The following is a 23,560-nucleotide window of genomic DNA, read 5'->3' as shown; positions in this document are numbered from 1 at the left end:
TATACGGGATAACAATTCCTTTCAAAATTAAAATAACAGAAATCATTAAAATAGAAATAAAGGAGTAACCAACTTCTATTCTAGAATGTCCCATAAGACGACCACATATTAGCTCTACCGCTTAATCCGAACGCTGCGTTGCAAGCCGAGGCTTTCCAGCAACGACGCCACATTACTACAGGATCATAACAGTTGAGATGAAAGTTAAATAAAATATTGTTAAAATATTATTTTTTAATTTTATTATTATTTTGAGATTTAAAAAAGTTGAATTGTTTATTATATTTTATGTGTGAATTTTAAAAAAATTTAATGATTAGATAAGATGAGATGAAACGCTTCTTATATCTAAACGGGACCTTAATCTTTCTTCAACCAGGAGCGCGGAGCTATTAGTCTCTGAAAAAAAAAAAAAAACCTCAAATCCATTTTTTTAATTTTTATAAAGAAAAGCAAAAAAAAAAAAAAACATTGCTTTGGTCACACAGCTACCTGGGCACGGCCCAATGTCTTTCCTCTTCAAAATTTGCATCCAAATCCATATTTATGGACTATTTGGTGGACATGTATCCTGAAGGGGAGCTACTTATAACACTTTTGGCACATCTTTTTTTTTTTTTTTTTCCCAACACTTTACTTTAGAGTCTAAGGTTAGGATTTGTTAGTATCACACGAAGTCAAAACAAATATAACACGTAATAATAAGATTAGAGTTGAGTATAATCGGAATCAAATCCATTTGGGTCAACCCAAAAGTAAGCCGGTTACCAATAGAGTCATTGTTAGGTTAACTTGTAGGTTTGCAATTAATCCGAGTAACCGGATAAGCTTTCAAGGAAAAGAAAAAAAAAAAAAAAAAGAAGAAAAATCCATCGAACATGATATTAGGCCATATGAAAATACTAGGAATTTTTTCTTAAACCCTCACTAGCTCTTGCATTCTTGTTTAATACGTATGAAATGTGTCTATGTGCATTATGCACTACTGAAATACTTTTGTTGAAGCGTGTTTTGTAATCACCAACTCTGAACCACGTCGAGTGCCTGTAAAAGAAGAGACTGTGGTGGTCTGATGTGTCAATGACACTTCTGATGCCAAAGTTAGAATATATTTCTACTGAAAAAAAAAAAGAAAAAGAGTTTGTTTAGAGTGGTTCACCAGTCTCCTTTACCTGCTTCTTCTTGTTTATACTCCTATCCATTCACATTGGGGTCTTGTTACTTAGGTTACTAGACTTAAATGCGGTAGTCCCTTGTTGGAAACAGGATCTTCTGTCGGGATCTCATGCTTGCAATCTATGCCTACGCATTTAATGCGGTGTGACCTTTTTAAGTGTTACTCGAGTCAAAACATGTTAGAACATACTTTGGCTTGGGCCTTCTCCCCAAGATATTAGACCAGATTATGTAAGCCTAGTCCCTAGACCCAAAAGCACTATAGACACAGACCCAATCTTATTTTGGGGGAGGGGGAGAGGGAATATCCCTTCCAGTCTATAGGGGCGCTGCTCGAGAGGAAGTTGTTTGCAACACGGCTTGCCAACTCAAAGGACTCCTATCTCTGGTAAGTTTCTTCCACATGCCTTTTTTTTTTCTTTGTTTTCGTTTGTTTTTGTTTGTTTATTTCTTCTTCTCTCTTTTCCTCCTCTTTTTTGTATGGTTCCACTGCCTACGTGCCCTAGGGAATCGATCATCTGGCAGCTTGGATTGTTAATGGGACAACCAACTTTGATTGGGAGCCCTGTGGGTTGCGGGCTTTTGCGGCCCAGGCCTACAAAAAGGTACTCCAGGCAAGGGCCTTCATCGACGTCTATTAGCAGTGGGGCAAGAAGTAGAGGGGGTACTCCCGCTTTTGCGTCAAGGTGGACCACCTAAGGGGTGAGCTACTCGAGAGAGGTGAAGAGATAAGTCGTTGTCGTCTCGAGGCCAGGAAACTCGGAGAAGAGCAAGACACCAATGAGGACAGGCACGATGTCGAGTTGGCGAAGTTAAGAGAGCACTGCCAACTACTTGACAAGGGAGAGATTAGGAGACTTAGGAGAGGTGTTCCCTCTTATAATTACTGGGTGTAAGCGCGGAACATCGGCTTAGCTAACCAGGTGGAGATGGACTCGACCACGCTGGGTGGCAAGGAGAGATAGAGATACTTGGGAAAGATGTTCCCTTCTATAATCGTCGGGGTGCGAGTGCGGAGTGTGGGCTTAGATAGCCAGGTGGGAGATGACCTTGACCGCGCTGGGTGGCAAGGAGAAACTGGGACACTTGGGAGATATGTTCCCTCTTATAATCGTCAGGGTCCGAGAGTAGAGCATCGACTTAGATAGCCAGACGAGAGATGGACTCCACCGCACTAGGTGGAGAGGATAGACTGAGACACTTTGGAGAGGTGTTCCCTCCTATAATCCCCGGGGTGTGAGTGCAAAGCATCTGCTTAGATAGTCAGCGGGAGATGGACTCGACCTTGCTGGGTGGCAAGGAGAGACTAAGACACTTGGGAGAGGTGTTCCCTCCTATTAATCGCCGGGGTGCAAGAGCGGAGCATCGACTTAGATAGCCAGGCAGGAGAATGACTCGATTGCGCTAGATTCGAGAAGAGACTAGGACAGTTAGGAGAGGTGTTCCCTCCTATAATAACAGGGGAGCAAGCGTAGAGCATCAACTTAGATTGTCAGCAGGAGATAGACTCGACCACACTAGGTGGCAATGAGAGACAGGGACACTAGGGAGAGGTGTTCCCTTCTATAATTGTTGGGGTGTCAGTGCGGAGCATCGACTTAGATAGCCAGCGAGAGTCAAACATGATTGTGCTGGGTGGTGAGGAGAGACTGGGACACTTAGGAGAAGTGTTCCTTCCTATAATCGCCAGGGTGCGAGTGCAAAGCCTCGGCTTAGATAGCCAGGCGGGAGATGGACTCAACCGCGCTGGGTAGTGAGGAGAGATTGGAACACTTGGGAGAGGTGTTGGATCCTATAATCGCCAGGGTGCGAGCGCGGAGCATCGACTTAGGTAGCCAGGCGAGAGATGGACTCGATCGTGCTAGGTTGTGAAAAGATACTGAGACACCTAGGAGAGATGTTCCCTCCTATAATCCTCAGGGTGCGAGCGTAGAGTATCGACTTAGATAACTAGGCGGGAGAGAGACTTGACTGTGCTGGATGCCGAGGAGAGACTGTGACAGTTGGGAGAGGTGTTCCCTTCTATAATTGATGGGGTGCGAGTGCAGAGCATCGACTGTGATGGGTGGTGAGTAGAGACTGGGACACTTAGGAGAAATGTATAACCGCCGAGGTGCGAGTGCAGAGCATCGGCTTAGATAGTCAGGTGGGAGATGGACTCAACCGCGCTGGGTAGTGAGGAGAGATTGGAACACTTGGGAGAGGTGTTGGCTCCTATAATCACCAGAGTGCGAGCGCGGAACATCGACTTAGATAACCAGGCCAGAGATGAACTCGACCGTGCTAGGTTGTGAAAAGATACTGAGACACTTGGGAGAGATATTTCCTCCTATAATCGTCGGGGTGTGAGCATGAAGTATCGACTTAGATAACTAGGTGGGAGATGGACTTGACCGTGCTGGATGCCGAGGAGAGACTATGACAGTTGGGAGAGGTGTTCCCTCCTATAATAACCAGGGAGTGAATGCGGAGCATCGACCTAGATAGCCAGCGGGAGATGGACTTGACCACGCTAGGTGGCAAGGAAAGACACGGACACTTGAGAGAGATGTTCCCTCGTATAATTGTCGGGGTGTGAGTGTGAAGCATCGACTTAGATAACCGGTGGGAATTAGACTCAACTACGCTGGGTGGCAAGGAAAGACTGGGAAATTTAGGAGACATGTTTCCTCCTATAATCATCGAGGTGCATGCACGGAGCATCAACTCAGATAGCCAGGTAGGAGATGGACTCGACCGCGCTGGATGGTGAGGAGAGATTGGGACACTTGGGAGAGGTGTTCCCTCCTATAATTGCTGGGGTGCGAGCTCGGAGCATCAACTTAACTAGCCAGGTGGGAGATGAAATTGGCCGTGGTGGGTGGCGAGGAGAGATTGAGACACTTGAGAGGGGTGTTCCTTCCTATAATCGCTGGGGTGCAAGCTCGGAGCATCAACTTAGATAATCAAGAGGCAGATGGACTCTCACTGGGTGGTGAGGAGAGACTGTGACACTTGGGTGATGCGTTCCATCCTATGATCGCGGGGATGCGAGCGCAGAACATCAGCTTTGATAGTTCATGTGGCACGTTAGCAGAGAGGGAATAATAGAGCATTTTTATTGAAAATCTTGACTTAGATGTCCTGAGTGGAATACACCCCCCCCCCCCCTTTGTAGAGTTTCTAGAAAAAAGATTTCCTGAGGTGTTCGGCGTTCCATGGGCGTGGTAGCTCCTTTCCCTTTGCGTCCCTTAGCCTGTATGTTCTAGGTCGTTGGAAGGCGGTTAAGACGTATGGTCCTTCCCACCTTTACCAGTCCTTCCCACCTTTGTGCATCCTTACTTACTCCCATTTCCTTCAGCACTAGATCTCCTTCTTTGAAAGATTGGGGTTTGACCCTTCGGTTTAGGTATTGTTCTGCTATCCTTTTGTCGGCTTCTATTCATATCTCAGTCTCCTCTCTCCTCTCTTCCACTAAGTCCAGATTTGCATGCAGACCTTCTTCATTCTTTCTTTTGTGAAATGCTGGACTCAGATGCTCGGCATGGCTACCTCCACTAGGATGATTGCCTCACTCCCATATACTAGTGCAAAAGGAGTCTCCCGGGTGGGGGTTTTAATCGGGGTACGATAAGCCTACAAGACCCTAGAGAGCTCTTCCGCCCATGCTCCTTTTTTGGCTATTAACCTATTTTTCAAGATTCCTACTAGGGTCTTGTTTGTTCCCTTGACTTGTTCATTGGCTTGGGGTTGTCCCGACTCCAGGGGATGAATACCCGGCCTTTATGCCTAGCTCGCTGCACCAATGTCTGTAATGGTCGGAGTCAAACTGTCTTTCGTTTTCCATAATGATGACCCAAGGTATGCCATATTGGCAAACCATGACCTTCCATAGGAACCGGGTTACACTGGTTGCAGTTATTGTCGTGAAGGACTCTACCTCTGCCCACTTCGTGAAGTAGTCCACTGCTACTAGGATGAATTTTGCACCGCCCTTTCCTGACGGCAATGGCCAACAATGTCTAGTCCCCACTGCGAGAATAGATAAGGGGAAGTGATAAATATCATCTCCTTGGGCGGGCAATGTGGAACCGACATGTGCATTTGGCATTTCTCACATCGCACTTCTAGACTAATTCCTCCACATTCTTAAGGGCTTGGGCAATGGCCTAGCCATTGCCAACGCCAAGTGCAAATTTTACCTTTTTTTATCACAAAATTTCTACATTGAACTAGCTAGAGCCATACTTTTTAGTTTTGAGCTACAGTAACTTTCCCCACCTAGCTATATTTGGCGATACACTATTGAAGGACCAAAGGAGTTTTTTTATTATTTTTCCTCAATTTCCCTCCTTTCCCTCCCTTTTTGGTAATTTTTCTTGCCAAATTACTTTTCTTTTATGATGAGGTTTCCAACTGAGGGTACATTTATTTTCTATCATTATCAGCTTAATACACAATATAAAAATATAAATAGCAAAATATACTTATTTTCTACCATAGTTTTTCTTGGCTTTTTTTTTTTTTTGGTTAATACTGAGTAGTTGGTTTGTGAATCTCACAATGCTATGAATGTATGTAGCAATCTGGGTGCGCAAAGTTAATGTGCATCTGAGTGACTTGTCGTACTACAAATTAAACTTAATGACTCTACTTGTTGGCAAAAGAAGAAGGGTTGGCAAAAATTAGTTTGTTGGTTTCAAGAATTGTTGTATAATTTTTTTTTTATCAAATATTATTAAAATATATGAAGTGTATTTACAAAATATGAAAAAAAAATTTCATATATTATTAAAATATATAATATAATATTATTATTTTGACTTTAAAATGACTAGTCCAATGTGGATTCAGATAGTCAAAAGTTAATACTATAGTCAAAATGTAAGATTCTAGCCAAATTTTAGACTTGACATTGGCTAGTCCATTGCCAATGCTCTAACCAGCTTTCAATGCCTTTCCTACTAGGGTTCTCCCGCTTGAGTGATTTCCACATACCCTTTCATGTATTTTCACTGTGACGTATTGAGCATTTCCTTGGGAGATACACCTAAGGAAAGGGGTGGAGAAACCTTGTTTGTACAGCTTCCCATTTGCAAGGACAAATCGGGTAGCCCTATTCTTTACTCTCCTTGCCTCCTCCTTTTGGTTTGGAAGCTCTCTAGTGTTTAAAAATTGATTTATCTTGCAAGTCCACTTGGGTGCAGCACCCCTATTTCTGAGATCTCGATTTCCATGGCTGGTACCTCCACTATCTTGGTGATTGCTGCCCACAGTAACTATGTGTCATCCATGCTTGATGTTACCCATGCTAACCGGTCTACCTTTCAGTTGTCCTTTTAGTGAATTCATTCAATGATGAAGCTTTGGAAGTGGTCGCGTTCTTCCCATACCCATTACAGATAAAGCCGGAGCCTTTCTCTCTTTGTCACGTACTTCCCTTTCCTGGTTCACCATTACTTTGAAGTCTACCTTTACTTCCAAGTTTGCCGCCCCTAGAGCTCTCATGATGGCGAGGCCCACTAGCAAGGCCTTATATTTTGCTTTATCGTTGGTTGTCTTGAACTCTAGCCTTATCGAGTGGTAAGTCTCCCCACCTTCGTCGGAAACTACATATACCCCCATACCCCCGCCTTTTTGACATGCAAGCCATCAACATAAGCATGCCATTGGTTGCCCTCTGGCAGGGTAGGTGCATCTTCAGGGTGTCCAATCATCTCAGAAATGAAATCTACTAGAACTTGATCCTTGATGGTTGTTCGAGGGGACTCAATTGATGTTGAACTCACTCAGCTTGATCGACCAATTCACCAGGCGCCTAGATGTGTCCGGGCACTAAAGGACCTTCTTTAGTGGCACTTCCATCAAGCTTTTATAGGATGCTCTTATAATATTTTGTGGGTCCCATTGAGATGTGTTTGAATGTAAATAGATTGAGATATGTGTTTAAATGTATAAAGTGGTTGAGATGGATTTTACTTTTTGTAGTCATCATTACACTCATGAACTTTCCATAAAAGTTGGAAGAACGGTGAGCATTTTTCAGTCAATTTGGAAACAAATCGATTGAGTGCCGCAATTCTCCCAATGAGTCTCTGCACTTCGTTAATAGTCTAAGGGGATTTCATGTTGATTACGACTTGAATCTTCTCTGATTAGCTTCGATGCCTCTTTTCTAGACCATGAACCCAAGGAACTTTCCCGATCTTACCCCGAAAGTGCACTTCGCAGGGTTGAGCTTCATCCTATACGTCCAGAGGATTGCAAAAGCCTCTCGCAAATCATCAATATGCACTTCGGGCTCCTTGATTTTGACAAGCAGATCATCGATGATACGTCTACGTTGCAACCGATTTTTCTTTAAACATCTGGTTAACCAGCCTCTAGTAGGTAGCCCCAGCATTATTAAGGCCAAAGAGCATCACTTGGTAGTAGTACAAGACTAAGTTGATGGCTCATCTGGATTTGGTTGTGCTCGAAGTAGGCATCCATAAAACTCAACATTTTGTGCCCAGCTGTCAAGTCGATGATCAGGTCGATGCGTGGCAAAGGAAAATCACCTTTTGGGCATGCCTTGTTCAAGTCGGTGAAGTTAACGCACATCCTCCACTTGTTGTTTGAATTTTGTACTAGGACCACATTGGTAAGTCATTCCGGGTAATGGGCTTCCCAGATGAACCCTGTGGTGAGCAACCGGTCTACGTCCTCTGCTACCGCAACATATTTCTCCACATTGAAACTCCCTTTTTTTGCTAGACCTTCTCAGTGTCAGGCGGTGCTTGATCACATTCCTGTCTATCTAGGCCATGTCTGCATGGCTCTAGGCGAATACATCTTGATGTTCAGGAACCATATTAACTAGGATCTCATCTCACAGCTCATTCTTGTTTTGATTCTCACCCTTTTCTCCGAACGTGTGGCATCTAGTGATACTAGTTCAAGAGGTTCATTGGCTTCTCCCTGTTTCAGATTTCACTCGTTCCAAGTCTCCACCTCCCGGTCGATGAGTTCAGGGGTTGGAGGCAAGACTTGCGAGGCGGCTTAAGGTGGTTCTGTTGCACGGGTCTCCGCTTTGGCATTCTTGAGCTTCTCTACTTCTGAAGTTGGTCTTCTGTCTCTACGGGTACATCTCCCTAGTCAGTCGAAGGGGCTTCTTGAGTGTGGGCCATTTGGGAGTTGATCGTAGCTGGTACACGAAAGGCACGCTAATACTGTTAGATCAAAATAATTATCGATCCCACAGACGGTGCCAATTGTTGAAGCGTGTTTTGTAGCCACCAGCTCTGAGCCACGCTGAGGGCTTGTAAAAGAAGAGAATGTGGTGGTCCAATGTGCCCATGATACCTCCGATGCCAACGTTAAAATATATTTCCACTGAAAAAAAAAAAAGGGAAAGAGAGCTAAGATTTAAAGTGGTTCACCTGTCTCCTTTGCCTACTTCTTCTTGTTTATACTGATGTCCCCCATGTTGGGGTCTTGTCTACTTAGATTGCCATACTACTACATTTAATGTGGCAGTCCCTTGTTGGCAATGGGACCTTTTGCCGGAATCCCTTGCTTGCACTCCATGCCAGCGCATTTAATGTGGCATGACCTTTTTGCACGTTACTCGAGCTAGAACACACCGGCGCATACTTTGGCCTGGGCTTCTCCCCAAGATATTGGGCCAGATTAGGTGCTCCTGGTCCCCAGGCCCAAAAGCACTACAAACAGAGGTTTGGTCCTATGAGGGTGGAAAATATCCCTTCATAGTCTGTTGTTACCAAAAGCACTACAAATAACAGTTAAGCCATTTTGTCTCTTCCTCCCATTTTGAGTCAAGGTAAATTTTACTTATGTTATGATTTTTGTTTTGATTAGTAAGAGTATGAAGGCCCATTCCCCATGTTAATAACTATAGGTTAATTGCTAAGCATACAACTTGTCAAAATTCTTGTGTTTCTCATAAAAGTTTTGCTTAATGAGTGAGAAAGCATACATCTTGACAAAGCACATGAGACTTGAACCTTTCCATATTTTGGTCTTCTCTATGTTGTGAATTATACATTTTTAGTAATTTTTCAAAGTGTAGATGAGTGACAAAGCAAGCAAGGAGATGTTTTATGAAGGAGATGTTAATGATGTGATAGAATTTAATCTATCAAAAATTGCATCTATGGAAAAGAAGGCAGAGCCAAAGCATGACAGGAACTCAAAATTTTGGAAGTAATATGTGTTAAGGGATCACAAGGAAGAGACTAATTTATATATTTTTTCAATTCCATGAATTTAGTGCTACTTATGATATCATATATTTTTGGCTTGTTTTTATAAAGCTACTTATGATTTTTTTGATACCATGTATCCCATGATTTATGAGAACTTGAAAAAAATTAACAAAGTAAGAGTGACAATGAATATAAAAAATCAATGAAAAATAAATGCTCTCAAAATCTTAGAAATATTAGATTGGGTTTAGTGTAGTAGTGTTGGCCATAAGAAATCAATGATAAATTAAATGCATTCATTACAAACCTCAATTTATAAGAAATGTTAGTTTTTTTTTTTTTTTGAATAAACCTCAGACTTTCATATATGAGTATCCTGCATATATCTTCTATCATAAACCAGACTATTTACAATAAAATCTGGAACAATTTCTATCCAAACTTTTTCCTCAACTATGTGTAAGGCAGCCTTTGCCAGATTGTGTGCAACTGTATTCTTATCTCTGTAATCAAATTGTAAAGACCAGCTCTTCCTAAAACTCAATACATTCCTAATATCATCAATTAAAGAACCAAAGTAAGAAAAATTTTCTTCATCACCCTTAACTGCCATTATGACAGCCTTGGCATCCCCTTCAAAGATAGCATTCTGGATATTGAGATCATTGCACAACTGCATAGCCCTCCATAGAGCTTGACACTCTGCAATCTCTGGTGACAAAACATTCCTTCTACTATCGCAGGCTGCAAGCAAAGCCTTTCCATTTTCATCTCTAATTATCACCCCCCATCCCCATTTCTCTCTCCTTTACATCTAACGATGCATCCCAATTTACCTTTACAAAATTTGCTGCAAGTCGAATCCACCTAGTCGTGTTTACTGAAAGTTCACTCTGCTGAATTTCATTGTTACTGTTGGCCAAACTATTTGCCTGTTTGAAATCCTTCAGTGACTCAATTGATGTTGATAACAACATTTTTGGGCATGTGAGTCTCTTATCAAACACTAAAGTGTTCCTTCTCAGCCACACTTTCCTTAGCTGGACAGCTATCTCTTCAAGTTTAGATTTATCCAAACCTCCCATCAACCTCTCTCACAAACCCAGAAAATCTCCACCTTCCCTTTACCACTTAGAAACTCCACTCAAGCCATTTTCCCAAACATCGTTAGCTGCTGGACACTCCCACAACATGTGAATAACTGACTCTTCCTCTTTAAAACAACTGGGCATAGGGGGTCCTCAACAACCTTTCTCTGAAAAAGGTTCTTTTTTATTGGAAGTAGCTCATTTGCTGCCTTCCATAGAAACAGTTTCACCATATTAGGAACTTCTAACCCCCAAATGCTCTTCCATCTTCTGTCCCTTTGTAGTTCTAAGGATGATTCCCCTTTACAACTTCTTCTCTTGTCAAGTAGTAGATATTATGCACTTCTCACAGTAAAAATCCCTTTCTTTTATGGCTCCCATATTGCCTTATCTTCATTCAATCCTCAGCTAAGTAGTATGCTCATAATCTGTTTTGCCTCTTCTTGCTCATAAGAAATATTAGTTAGGGTTTAGTGTTGTGTGCTTGCATGCTGTTCTAAGTATATAGATAGTGTATGCTTTAAAAGAGTGTAGCCTTGATAAAGGTTCCAGAAATGACATCCTTTAAGCGAGGATGGCCAGAAACACCTCTAGATTGCCAAAATTCATGATCAATATGTCTTCTCCCGTGGAAAATAACTTATAGGCCCGTTTGAAACTTGAAATTCAATCTAATTTTAATCTGAGTCTAACATCCAAACACCCAATTTTCAAATCACTAAACTTATTTCAACTCAAAATCTCTTTACAAGTGGGACCCACAATCTCTTTCAATTCAACACTTTACACACGGGATCCACATCCTTTTTTAACTTCCCATAAATATATCTAAACTCATCTTAATATCCAAACACATCTAAACTCATTTTTGGTGGGCCTTATAAAACTTACTCAACCATCTCAACTTATTACTATTTATAAAGAACTCAACTTATCTCAACTCGGATCAATATCCAAACAGGGCCTTCCCACCCTCTGACACTCTAGCCTTGTTCAGCGAAGCTGAAAAGGCTCACAAGGAGCACCTTGAAGCATTGCAGCAATCCACATCCCTACCCTCACCACAAGGAAAGAATAACCATTGGACGCCTACTTCTTCACGAATTCTCAAGTTTAACTTTGATTAGCCAGTTGAAAAGAATTTCTCATGTTAGTTGCAAGAATGTCACAATTTTTATAAACCGGACTCTCCATTTTGGACTGAAAATTACTCCTCCAGACAAGATAATGCCAATGAAGCAAATACAACCTTCCCTTGTAGTATCCCTGCCCTGCGTCTTTGAACCTAGCCAAGTTTTTGACCCCCTGATTCCACCCAGGTACCCTCTTACCCTTTTTTTCTCCTCTTCTAAAAAAATAGCCTCCCTTCTTCGAAGAAGGTATATGAAATGACAAAAGAATGGATTGGCTTTCTTGGAAATTCTCGTTTAGAAAGCTGCTTATCTCTATCTTTCCCTTTAGGCAAAAGATTGATTTTAGAGCTTTTTTGGCATTTGCTAATCGAAATTAGGAGATAAGGACTTAAAATTTAACCTTTTCATATAAAAGGACTAGGTGATGGACCCCTACAAACGCCCTAAACCAAACAAATACAGTGTCAGAAAAAAGAAAATAAAATGGGAAATGGAGCCAACAAATTGGCCCGATTCCGTGATTTTCTTGATAAAAAGGCTAAAATAAAGTGCCGCGTAGAGGCTGAATTGGAGAAAAGATAGATTATTGTATCTCTTCTAGTGAAGGTCCAAGGGGGCCTCAAGCACCCAACAAGGGAACCTTGTTGGGTGTCTTCTGAAGTGATAGCTGAGTTGGTTATGTTAAGTGTTTACAACTGCATACATAGAAATCCGGAGTGAAAAGGGCAGGCAGGCATGTTGACTTGAAGATAGTTCTTTTCTTGTAATAAGGAGATTGAAGTTGTGTTTGGATAGTCACATGATTTTAGACGATCTGTAAATAGTCATGAAAAGTGATAATAAAATATTAAATAGTAGTGAATAGTAATAAAAAATAGTGAAAATAAGTTAAAAGTAATAATAAAATAATAAATAGTAGTAGAGTGATATGAGTTTACAATCTGTTCACCCTGAGTTTCCCTCAAAGAAGCTCGTTTCAATAGAAATCATTACCAAGTTCTTTTTCCATTCATCTCTTTCTTATCACTCTTTACAATCTGTGTTAAAATAGGGTTTGTATGTTACTGGCAGCAATGAACAAACAACGATAAATTGTGTCTTCAAACTCATCTGAAATGGAGAGAAAATAAGCATAAAAGAAAGAAACAAGAAAAACAGCAAATCTCTTTTCAGGCAAATAGGGGTCCAGACTCTAAAGAGGTCTCTTTTTTTCAGGGGCAAACTTCACCTGTTCAATTGGGTATCCAAGCTTTATGGACGTTTAATGCTGCAAGGAATTAATGCATCACCTCTAAATTTCGTACATAGAAACAAAAACAAGGACTACCTTAAAATTGTGCTTTTTAACAAGAAGAAAATGTCGTACACAGTATTGATCATCTAATACATCACTGCAAGAGCTCAGAATAATACATCATATTACTCATGATGAATTGCTTGTGGGTGACAAAAATAAAATAAGTACTTCGCCGTATAAATCTAGCGGTCAGTATTCATCCAAGTAGGTGTATAGCATGTCATCTTTCTTTGACTTGCGTCGACTAAGCAAAGCTTTCAGGAGACGTTTACTTTTGCTAGGGTATTGTTCTACCTCTTTGCCATTTTCTCTTTCTGCTGGTAATCGCATTGAAGCTGATTTCCGGGGCTCTGAAGGGTACTGGCACAAGCATAACAGATTGCAACTTTTCAGTTTAGAGTAAAACAGGATATATATATATATATATATAATATATATATATATATATATACATTTCATTTTTCCTTTCTGTTTTCCTTCTTTCCAATTCATGTGTTTGTTGAAAAGATACGAACATTTCAGATGGTGAGTAAAGTGGCATGTTAATTGCAGATATAAATTGCATGGAATTTAGGAAATGTAAATATGTACTCACACGCTGTCTTGCATTAGGATTTGGAGTGGTTGGCCTACTTGAGTTTGGAGTAGTGGGCCGTGTTGAATTTGGAGTCACTGACCTACTTGAAAGAGATCCAGAACGTAATAGCGGAAACCGATGTGGTGAAACTGTTCTCTTCTCTGATTTTTGTATAGACATCATCAGCAGAATGACAATAGACATGTATACATATAAAAAAAACAAGGTATAGAATAAAGTGCATTAACATGATTCATAACTTTCATAGTTCAACATTCTGCATTCATACAAACCTAATTCTTTTTTGGGCATAGATGCAGTAAAGGAAAAAATTGCAGATCGTTGGGAAGGACGTGGAGAAGGCGAACGAGAATGCCGACGCCCTCTACTGCATGAATCATAACTTAGTTTATCATGATCCACGTAAAAAGAAAACAGAGTTTATCAGCCTCATGCATAAGAAGATATAACAATAGTACCTGCTTGTAGAAGTTGGGGTTTCTCTTATTGTGGATTGAACAGCTTCATGAAGTCAATTAGATGAGAGAAATTAGATTATGTTAAAGTATTGCCTGTGTAGTATGATTTGGACCAAAACAGAAGATAAAGTACGCTACCATTCCTAAATTGGTGCCGCTCAACTTCATCAACTAGGCTGCAACCCTGGTATTTTGATTTAATACGGTTGGCACCATGCATGGTCTCCCCAACTGCAATGAATTCAGGGAATAGTAAGGGTCAAAAACTATTATTTCCAGAATTCTAGAAACAAAACTTGGAAAATATGTAGCAGATATATCAAAATTAAAAGAAAAAATGGAGAGAAGTATATATTTGCCTGGCAAGATGTACTGCTTATGGTACTTAGGAGTATTTATCGCCAGTGACTGTTGAGAAAGGCCCTCGTGATCAATATACTCTTGGCATGTCCGTAATCTCTAACATACCACATCAAAGTAACAGTGAAAGTAAGTAATATGTGTACCTCAATAGAGTGAGAAGCTTAGCTACAAACAAGTATTTAGTATGGTGCAATCGTTAATTCACTTGGTACTTTTTTTTTTTTGATAAGTTAATTCACTTAGTACTGATATGGTGCAATCCTCAAGTCACTTGTGTCCAGTAATAGCAATATTGCTTTGTGATACAAACATTGGCACCAAATGGCATTTGCCTCACATATTCTTGGACAACATTTTTGGGCAACAATAATCCAAAATCTCTCTCAAATCCCACATCTGAGGGCTGCCATCAATGTTTTGGTAAGAGAACCAACAGTAGAGCCCCATTAACAAAATAAAATGGTCATGGTCCATATGTTTAACCACACTCTATCCAGGTCAGCTTCAATTATTAATGGCTCAGACTAAAAGAAAACAGCGGTTTGGTGGCCGAATTTAATTTAGGTAATGGGTTAGACTATCTGCCAACAGGCTTAATGGCTGCATTCAGAATAGGTACTGACACCTTAAGTAGGAGAATGCCCTAAATATTTACAGGAAAAGAAAATATTAATTGCATTTATATGATATATCTTTGCATAGTACAGTGAGCATACCACTTTATAATTTTTAAAGTATGAAGGAACTATTTGCCAATCTGAGCTAGTCTTGGGTCATTGGGCTATTATAAGTTGGCCTACATATCTTCAGATTATGAGACTTGCGTTTTAGATTGTCGAGTATATATATAGCAGGATACAATTTAATATCTTAAAGGAGTAACTTAAATAGAACATGAAGAAAGATTGTGTTTGATGTGATATGTCGCTTTGCTTTTAGAAATATACAGGACATGAATCCCCCAGGGGAAAGAACTTCTCTTTGCTAAATAGTAGGTTTCACTAAACCTAAACACCAACTTAAAAAGTATTTTTTGAGCTGCTCTTTTTGTCTCCAACTCTTCCTAACCGACTTCTTTGTTTTTCTTTGATTGATATATTCCTAACTTTCCCCAAAATAGTAACTATATTTTTCTCTAGAATTGCCTTTTCCGCAAGTAATAGCTGAAGGAGGAAATACAAGAAGAGAACTGACTTACAAGATCATCCTTTTTATATAACAAGAAATAATTTAATTTTCACTAAAACCCAGCAAAAACATTTTCACAAATTTAGAAATCAAATCTTATCATTCTGAGCTGATTTGAAATAATGTCAAGGTAAATTTACAGGTCTTTATCTTAATGATTGCTAATGGGAATCCCTATCATAAACGTTTATACAAGGTTTCTTACAGATATCATACTGGTTAAAAAATTAATCCAAGCTCACCTGTTCAATGCAAGATACACGGAGCTCCGTTCCAGAAACTTCATCAACCTTCTCATCCAAGAAATCATCAACCTTATATGTAACAGAACCCAAATGGTCCACAGTATTTACAATGGCTTTAGTAGCATAATCTTTTAACGTTTCTATCACTCTGCATGTATAGACAGTTAGTTTCTTTAAGAAATGTTAATAAGAGAAAGAATAGAAGGGAAATGCCAATTCAAATTACCAACAGTAATGAATCAGATTAACTCACATCTGTTTATGGTCATCAATGGTGTATGATAGTTCAAAATATTCGGCAGCCGAATATAACTGTGTACTCAGATTTTTCAGATCCTGAATAACTTTGTGATATGAGAAAAAGAAGTTGCAAAAATTAAAGTTAAAGAGGCCTAACTTAATAAAGATTAAATTTCTTGCGAGGTTCGACAGACTGCAGCAAATTCAAATCCCCAAAAAACTAAAGGCACAGCACCTAAAATCCAGTCTTTGACTAGATTGAAATAATTTGCAAGCCTGATCGCCAATTGATAAAACCGCAAAAAGGAGCAGGAGTACCATTAGACTATCGGAGAAAAGCAAGCTCTGCTGCATCGAAACCTCATCAAAATTAGATGCTTCTTGAGGGACGGGCAGGGTAGAAGATGTACTCATTGTCCCCATGAAGGAGAAATTGGAACTCAAGTTTCCTAATCCTGCAACAATCAAGATGACCAATTTAGTAACATTAAAGAAAAAAATAGTAACAAGTGATTGAAAAAGCAAGTGCCAGAAGATAAACCATTCCGGTTTTGAACTTCAACAAACTATTGTTTCTTAATTTTGAAGAAAATAACCTGATGTCTTCGACGAGCTCAACAACAGAAATGCATTAAAATCGTGAGAACTTGATTAAGAAAACCACAATGAAATCAATGATAGTAAAAGCAAATGTGACTGTGTATGGAGGGAGAGAGAGAGAGAAAGAGTACAAGGCTGCTCTATTTTAATGATAATATTCGGCTGTACTGAGATGATAGAAGAAAAACAAACAGCATAAAACAGGTAGTGCTTTTCCACACTACTGCAACCCTTCGAGACAGGAAATCAGCAGACTAATAAATTAAACACTGAAATTCCCTATCATCTCAAAAAGTGCCCTCTGTCTGAATCTTCACCAATACTCAAATTCTATTAAGATTAAAAACGAAACCATCATAAAGTAAACGACAAACCAATCCTTAAAAAGTTAAAAACGAAAAAGCAGTAAAATTTCGATACCCTCTTTTAAACTGAGAAAACAGAGGCAACGAACAAGAAATTCTTGTACCAAAGGGAAAAAATTGATGTATGAGGCTCAGTTGAGAGACGGCTGTTGCACTCTTGGGTTAATCCACTTCCTTTTCCTTTCCCATGGTTTCCCGGCAACCAAACAGAGATAAAACGAAACGACAACCGAATGTGTAAGCGAAAATGAAGAGACAAACCTTATCTTGCTAATACGAAACCCACTTCCAGAACATAACACGAAACCCAGTTCAAAAATTCAAACTTTGAGGACCAAACGTGAAACCCAAATGTTGAAGGGTGTCCAAAAACTAACAGTGCATAAATAGGACACTCTTTTGACAGTGACCAGAATGTATGGTTTATGATTTTGGACCAATAGTAGACAAAAACTTCAAATTGTAGCAATGGGAGAGGGTTGAAGAAGGGAAGGACAGGCATCAGGGACCAAGGTGACCATGTCAGTATAGGCAGGGAATCCGGAGCATTTCGATTTTGAAGGGAGCAAAAAGACAGCTCCTTTCGGAAGCAAGAACTGGTCCTATTTGTTTTTTCTTTGTTCCTTTTCTTCCTTCGACGAGCCAAAACAGGTCTCAGTTGTAAGCTCAGGTAACTCATCATTGTCATTAGGGTGGGTCCTGCCTTTGGTTTTTCCTTGGTATGGTGGGTCCACAATTTCTTGAAGCTGATCCTGAGCTACACAAAACAATGAAACATTAGTTGGTTCTTTACCAAGAAAACAGAGCTTGGCTCTGCAACAGCTGGAGAGACTTGACGATGGATTGATTTTGAGAGTTTGTTTTGGTGGGTTCATCAACTTCAGATCATAACTAATTCCCAACTATTTTAAATTTTGTTAGCTAATAATCGGATAAGAGTAGCTAAATTTATTAGATAGAAAACATTATATGTATTGAGTTAACTATGTTTTGCATGACTATATCGAACTTTTTAAAGAGCGTAATTTCTTCAAATGATTTATAGTTTATTAAGTGCATCAAAGAAACTTTGATCATCAAGAATCATAAGTTGGGAAAATCAGAAGACACGCATTAGAAGATCACTAACCTTTAAAAAAAAAAACTAGTAATTTAATTGGATATTTTACTTTTCTTATAATTACTTTAATCTAGTGGCACATATTCTGTTCTTAACCTTAGAGTTAGGGATGGTATATTTCAGGGTTCACTCCTCCAAATTCTAGAGTAAAAACTCCATGGCTACCTTAGCAAAGAATTATGGAGAACTCCCTTGCCAAATAATCAGGTTTTTATTTTTATTTTTTTGCTTTATTAGAAAAATGTTATTATTATTTTTAAGTCCTCTCGTTTGGATAGTGAAATAAGATGAAATGAAATGATTTAGATAAAAATTAAAAGTTGAATAAAATAATATTAAAATATTATTTGTTAATATTATTATTGTTTTAAAATTTGAAAAAATTGAATTGAGATTTTAAAAAATTGAATTGTTTATTGAATTTTGTGTGAGAATTTAAAAAAGCTGTAATGATGAGATGAGATTAAATGAGTTGAGATAGTTTCTCAATCCAAACAGAACTGATTTTCTTGGTGGCTACCTTGTGAAAGCTAAATAAATAATCACAATGCAACATTGCATAAGGACCATAATATGAGATTGATTAAAGTATCACAATTTTTATTATAATAGGATTTGGTTCAAAACGAGTCAACCCGATTATACACAAATAACAAATGAGATAAATTAATCTACAAGAGTCCCACATAATCTATATAATTAATTAAATATTTTCTTTAAAAAAGGAAAAACCCTATTAATAGTTAATAATCATTATGTTAGCAAGTTAATTATGTTTAATTGTTATTAAACATCAATTGTCATTTTAGTAAAATAGAATTGATTTAACTTGCCATGCGGTGGATTATGTTAAATCATGCCTCGCATGCTATCTACTTTATCATATCCATAATTCTTCCATTCACCAAACCCTAAATCTAGCTTATAGATAATAATATTGACTAAATCGATGTCATTTTAAATTGCTGAAGAACAGAGTCAAAATTATTTTAAATTTTATAGAACATGTGACAAATTTTTAAAGACACGAAAATCTTTTGGGTTATTATTTACTTGATGAAGTCAAGAAGTTGACAAGGATATGGATTTAATATATGTTGCACATGGTAGCATTGCCTATCTTTTTATTAAGGAATTTTTTATGCAGCAGTCACTATTCACTTTCACATCTCACACTTATAACTTTTTCATAGGATGTGAAAGTATTTTTCATATGGTATGTGAGTATTTTTTATAGAATATGAAGTGTGTAGTAATGAATAGTGACTGATGAGAAAAAATTTTCTTTTATTAATTGGTATAATCAATTTTTTGTGCTTGACATTTTTTATTAATTTTTTTTTGAGTCCATCAAGGCCTATCATTTATTTATTGAGTCCCTCAACGTAATCGTTTTTCGATTCTTTTAAGAGAAAAGAAATACTTGATTACAAGTAGAACTTATGAAAATAAATTTGAAATAATTTTATATAATAGGTGAGTTTTAAAAGAAAAATTAGAATTTTCTATAAAACACATTAATTCACTTCAATTTATAAATTTATTTTCTTGAATAATTTTTTAACAAAACAAATAAGGAAAAGCATTTATTTAACAAAACAAACGGATTCGTTTGTTTTCAGAGATGAGATGAGATGAGAGGAGTTGAGAGTTAAAAAGTTAAATAAAATATTGTTAGAATATATTTTTTAATATTATTGTTATTTTAGGATTTGAAAAAATTAAATTATTTATTTTATTTTGTATGAAGATTTAAAAAAATTGTAATGATGAGGTGAAATGAGATGAGATGTTTTTGAAAAACAAACAAAACAAGAGAATATCTCTCTGTTTTAGTTTACAGTGGTAAAAGGAAAGACAGCCCCAGGCGCATCATGCAAACTTGCCCGAAAGGCACTCGGACTTGACAGAATGGATGCCAACTTGCAAAATTCCCAAGATCCATATATGGCGTATGGTGTCGTTTTGGTACACATTTATACGACTCAATTTTAATTTCATTCTTTTCATTAAGAGTTTTTTATGTAAAGAGTTATCTTACGTACAGTCATTTTTACGTATTTTTTATGTACTCTATTGATATGATTGACAAAAATAATTATTTTATATTAATAAAAAAGTGAGACAGACAATCACATTAATAAAATATGTAAGGAGTATACAAAAGTGATTGCACATAAAGTTTTTGCACATTTGATTCATTTAGAGAAATGGTTTAGCTATAAAGACATAACATAAAAGTAAACTTATAAATTAACATATCTTGATGTGGTATGTAAAATTATAAAACTACTTTTATTATAAAATAAATCAAACATATCATATGAAATTATATCAATTTGTAGGTTTATTTTTATAAGATCTCTTTGTAAATATAACATTTCTCAATCAATTATTTAATGATTCTATCATTTTTATTTGATTAAAAGATTCTAACGTTATGCTTTTAGCAAGATCCATTATATAAATGATTTGAGTCGTGTCGTGTCATCCATATGTTGTGTTTATTAAATCTATGGTTTTTTTTTTTTTTGGTTGGATATGAGTAAATCTATAGTATTGATTAACATTCTCGAACATGTTATATTTCATTTGTTTCAACCTGTTTGATGCAATAGCATAAATGGATTCAAATGATTGATTTGGATTAATTAACAAAATTCCATATCTTATTTACATATATTATACCCGCAAATGAAGAAAAAAAAAAAAAAAGTAACCCAACCATGTTACTACTCATGCTCAGTTATTAGCATCTAGAGATCCCTTTCTAATAAGCGGTGAAAGAAATTTAAGTATGTAGTTTGCATGCATAATATTATAAGAAATCTTGTAAGTTCATAAAATTAATTTCACATATTGATATGGCTAAATATAATATGTTAATAATAAATAACTTTACAATTTAATATACTACAATGAATCATATCAGCTTATAGAAATTTTTTAAAAACCAAATATTTCTTCAAAAAAACCTACGTTTTTTTTTTTTTTTTTTTTTCAAAAATGAAATCAACGAAAAATCATAAACTCCCTCTCCCAATTCCAACTCCTTCTCATCCCTTAACGAAAACCTCCTATAAAGTTTTACATAGACAAACCTCGCAATTATCAATTTCGGCAATCGTCGCCTAAATTACTGAGAAGGAAAATGCTATGGGTTCTGACAATGGGTCTCGACATATTTTTTTTTTTTACTTAATAATTAAGAAAATATTTTTTAATAATGTCATGATTTCTTTTTAAAAAATGTTTAATGAAATTAAAAAAATGAGTAAAAAAAAGAATGCACATATCAAGAGGATTTCTCGGTAGGAATCCAAGGTAGTTGTAGTAGTGCTATATTTGGTTGTCAAAGAGATATCAAGTAATCTCAAATCAATCATTTATCGGACTCACTATCTTTTCAACTTCTCATATATCTCAACATTCTTACATTCAAACACGTTTCAAGGGGATCATAAAATACTATTATTCACATATAAATGTGTAAATTCAAATCGGTAAACCGGAAAACCGGTCCTGACCGGACCGTACCGGACCGGTTTTGAACCGGTCCGGTCCGGGACCGGTTCTTAGAATGTGAAAACTGGTCAATTCCGGTCCGATTCAAAACCGGTAAAACCGGCCAATTCCGATCCGGTCCGGGATCGGTTTTACCTGTTTATTGTATTACATTAAATGTTAATACAATATATAAGTTTATAAATAATACTAATAGTCTAATATAGACTATAGACTATAGTTATACTTATAATTAATACTAAAAGTTTTTACTAAAAGTTTAAAACTAATACTAATATTAAATATATAATTTATAACTAATACTAATATATAACTTATAACTATACTAATAATTTTAAAAAAATTGGAAAACCAGACCGGAAACCGGTAAAATCGAAAATACCAGTTTATAAGGGTAACTGGTGCGTAATCAGTTTTGAAAAATATAAAACTGGTACATACCGGTTCGGTCTTAAATTTTGTCTAAAACCGGACCGGACCGGACCGGTTACACCCCTATTCACATATCAACTCAAATTATCTAAAATTACATCAATATCCTAACGCAACCCTATATTTCATTTTCTCTTCGAAAAGACAAATTACCCCTTAAAATTTCTTAAAGAGAGAAAATACTTTATTTACTTCCATAGAACTAACTTTGCAAAAGTGATATTTTTTTAAATATACTTTTAAAACTGAAACATAGTTTTTAAATATCAAAATATCAAAAAATTAAAATTACTTTTAAGCATGAAAATCATTTTTTAAAATATCTTTTACTTTTTTAATTTTAAATCTTTTGATAGTTTATTAATTTATTAATTCTTTTTATCTTTTTGGTTTGTTTAAATCGTATTTGTCAGTTTTGGAGTTTCTTTTTATTTCTTTAATATTTCTTTTAAAATCGTTTTCTTTTATTTTTAGTAATGTTTAATATTTTTATTTTTAAGTATTTTGGTTTTCATTTTTTTTAATTTTTAATTTCCTATCTAGAGAATTATGTCAATTTTTTATGGAGAGAATAGATTACAAATTTTGGAAAGAGGATTATGTATTTTCTCAGAGAAAATTGGTTTGAGTAGGAATAAGAGTTTTGAACCTGAAGAGGGATTTTTCATTTTATAATTTCTTTTCCAACCATATGAAAAATGTTGGATTTTATTTTAATGATAGATCTTATTAATTTTCAAAAAGAATACTCGACGAGTATATAATCTATAACTGTATTTAATATTACTTGTTAAATGATTTTCAATCAATCTTCGAAGTTCCATGAGGCCATTACATTCCCACCAATCAAGCCTATTATTATTATTATTATTATTATTATTATTAAACTAAATGTAAACCATGGGTTCAAAAAGGCTAAAATCTCAATTCACTTGAAAAAGTTATTTATTATTTATTTTCTTATCTCTCCTAAAACTTCTGAGGATGTAATTTTTGACTCCCAAAGTCCGTGACTCCGTGGGGGCCATAATCCTCTGAGGTTAGAGCCGATGGAGTTTTTTTTCATAAATGAAAAATGATTAAAGATACTTTTACTGTTTTACATTTAATTTTACACTCAATCAATATATTCGATCTCTTAATTAAATATAATTTTAATTTTAACGATAGTTACAGTCATAAAATATATAAGTATTGTATATTTTTTTTTGAAAAAAATAAATAAATATGAGACACACTTAAAAAATTTTAATTTTTTTTAAAAACACTGTATAATATTTACATAATGTATAACTGTATATAATTACTCTTTATATAACTACTCCTCATTTAAAATAAAATTATTACAGAAATCATAAATTTCTTAACTTTTTGTAAAACTTTCACGCATCCATATTTTAAGATTATTGATAATTATCTGATCCAATGACCCATGCAAGAAGTTGAAGATGTCCTTGCGTGGAAGAAAAAAGAATGCATGTGAGTTATGATTGGAGAGAGTGTTTTTGGGACCTGCAATTTTGATGAGTGTGACGCAATTGACAGC

At 36.7% G+C, this 23,560-nt stretch overlaps 2 protein-coding genes across 8 annotated transcripts; both read right to left on the bottom strand.

The window, feature by feature from the left end:
- Window positions 1-9,723: 9,723 nt before the first annotated feature.
- Window positions 9,724-10,447, bottom strand: LOC108993994. Its single transcript, XM_018969066.2, has 2 exons — window positions 10,199-10,447; window positions 9,724-10,119 (listed from the first exon to the last, which is right to left on the bottom strand). Exons 1-2 carry the CDS (start codon window positions 10,445-10,447, stop codon window positions 9,724-9,726), a joined length of 645 nt encoding a protein of 214 aa, XP_018824611.2.
- A 2,460-nt stretch (window positions 10,448-12,907) lies between these two features.
- Window positions 12,908-17,555, bottom strand: LOC108993995 (protein ABIL2-like). 7 transcript variants are annotated; one of them, XM_035684042.1, is made up of 10 exons: window positions 17,199-17,555; window positions 16,291-16,427; window positions 15,986-16,068; window positions 15,730-15,880; window positions 14,296-14,395; window positions 14,075-14,167; window positions 13,937-13,979; window positions 13,751-13,845; window positions 13,476-13,618; window positions 12,908-13,240 (listed from the first exon to the last, which is right to left on the bottom strand). In XM_035684042.1, exons 2-10 carry the CDS (start codon window positions 16,393-16,395, stop codon window positions 13,070-13,072), a joined length of 984 nt encoding a protein of 327 aa, XP_035539935.1. In that variant the 5' UTR covers window positions 16,396-16,427; window positions 17,199-17,555; the 3' UTR covers window positions 12,908-13,069. The 7 variants fall into 7 exon arrangements, with proteins under 7 accessions (XP_035539935.1, XP_035539940.1, XP_035539941.1 ...); XM_035684047.1 differs by having other exon boundaries at window positions 13,751-13,842; XM_035684048.1 differs by having other exon boundaries at window positions 14,296-14,344.
- Window positions 17,556-23,560: the final 6,005 nt, after the last annotated feature.

The sequence above is a fragment of the Juglans regia genome, chromosome 13 (genome assembly GCF_001411555.2).
Source record: "Juglans regia cultivar Chandler chromosome 13, Walnut 2.0, whole genome shotgun sequence".
Classification (NCBI taxonomy): domain Eukaryota; kingdom Viridiplantae; phylum Streptophyta; class Magnoliopsida; order Fagales; family Juglandaceae; genus Juglans; species Juglans regia.
This window is presented reverse-complemented; position numbering and strand designations above follow the sequence as displayed.

Bases quoted from the DNA above. Each gene is read 5' to 3' on its own strand.
- LOC108993994 (XM_018969066.2), bottom strand. From the start codon at position 10,447: ATGGGAGGTTTGGATAAATCTAAACTTGAAGAGATAGCTGTCCAGCTA. The intron at 10,120-10,198 runs GTAAATTGGGAT...GAAAATGGAAAG, and splicing joins TTGCAGCAAATTTTGTAAAG to GCTTTGCTTGCAGCCTGCGA.
- LOC108993995 (XM_035684042.1), bottom strand. From the start codon at position 16,395: ATGGGGACAATGAGTACATCTTCTACCCTGCCCGTCCCTCAAGAAGCA. The intron at 16,069-16,290 runs GTACTCCTGCTC...AAAGTTATTCAG, and splicing joins TTTTCTCCGATAGTCTAATG to GATCTGAAAAATCTGAGTAC. The intron at 13,619-13,750 runs GTTTGTATGAAT...TACAAAAATCAG, and splicing joins TATGCCCAAAAAAGAATTAG to AGAAGAGAACAGTTTCACCA.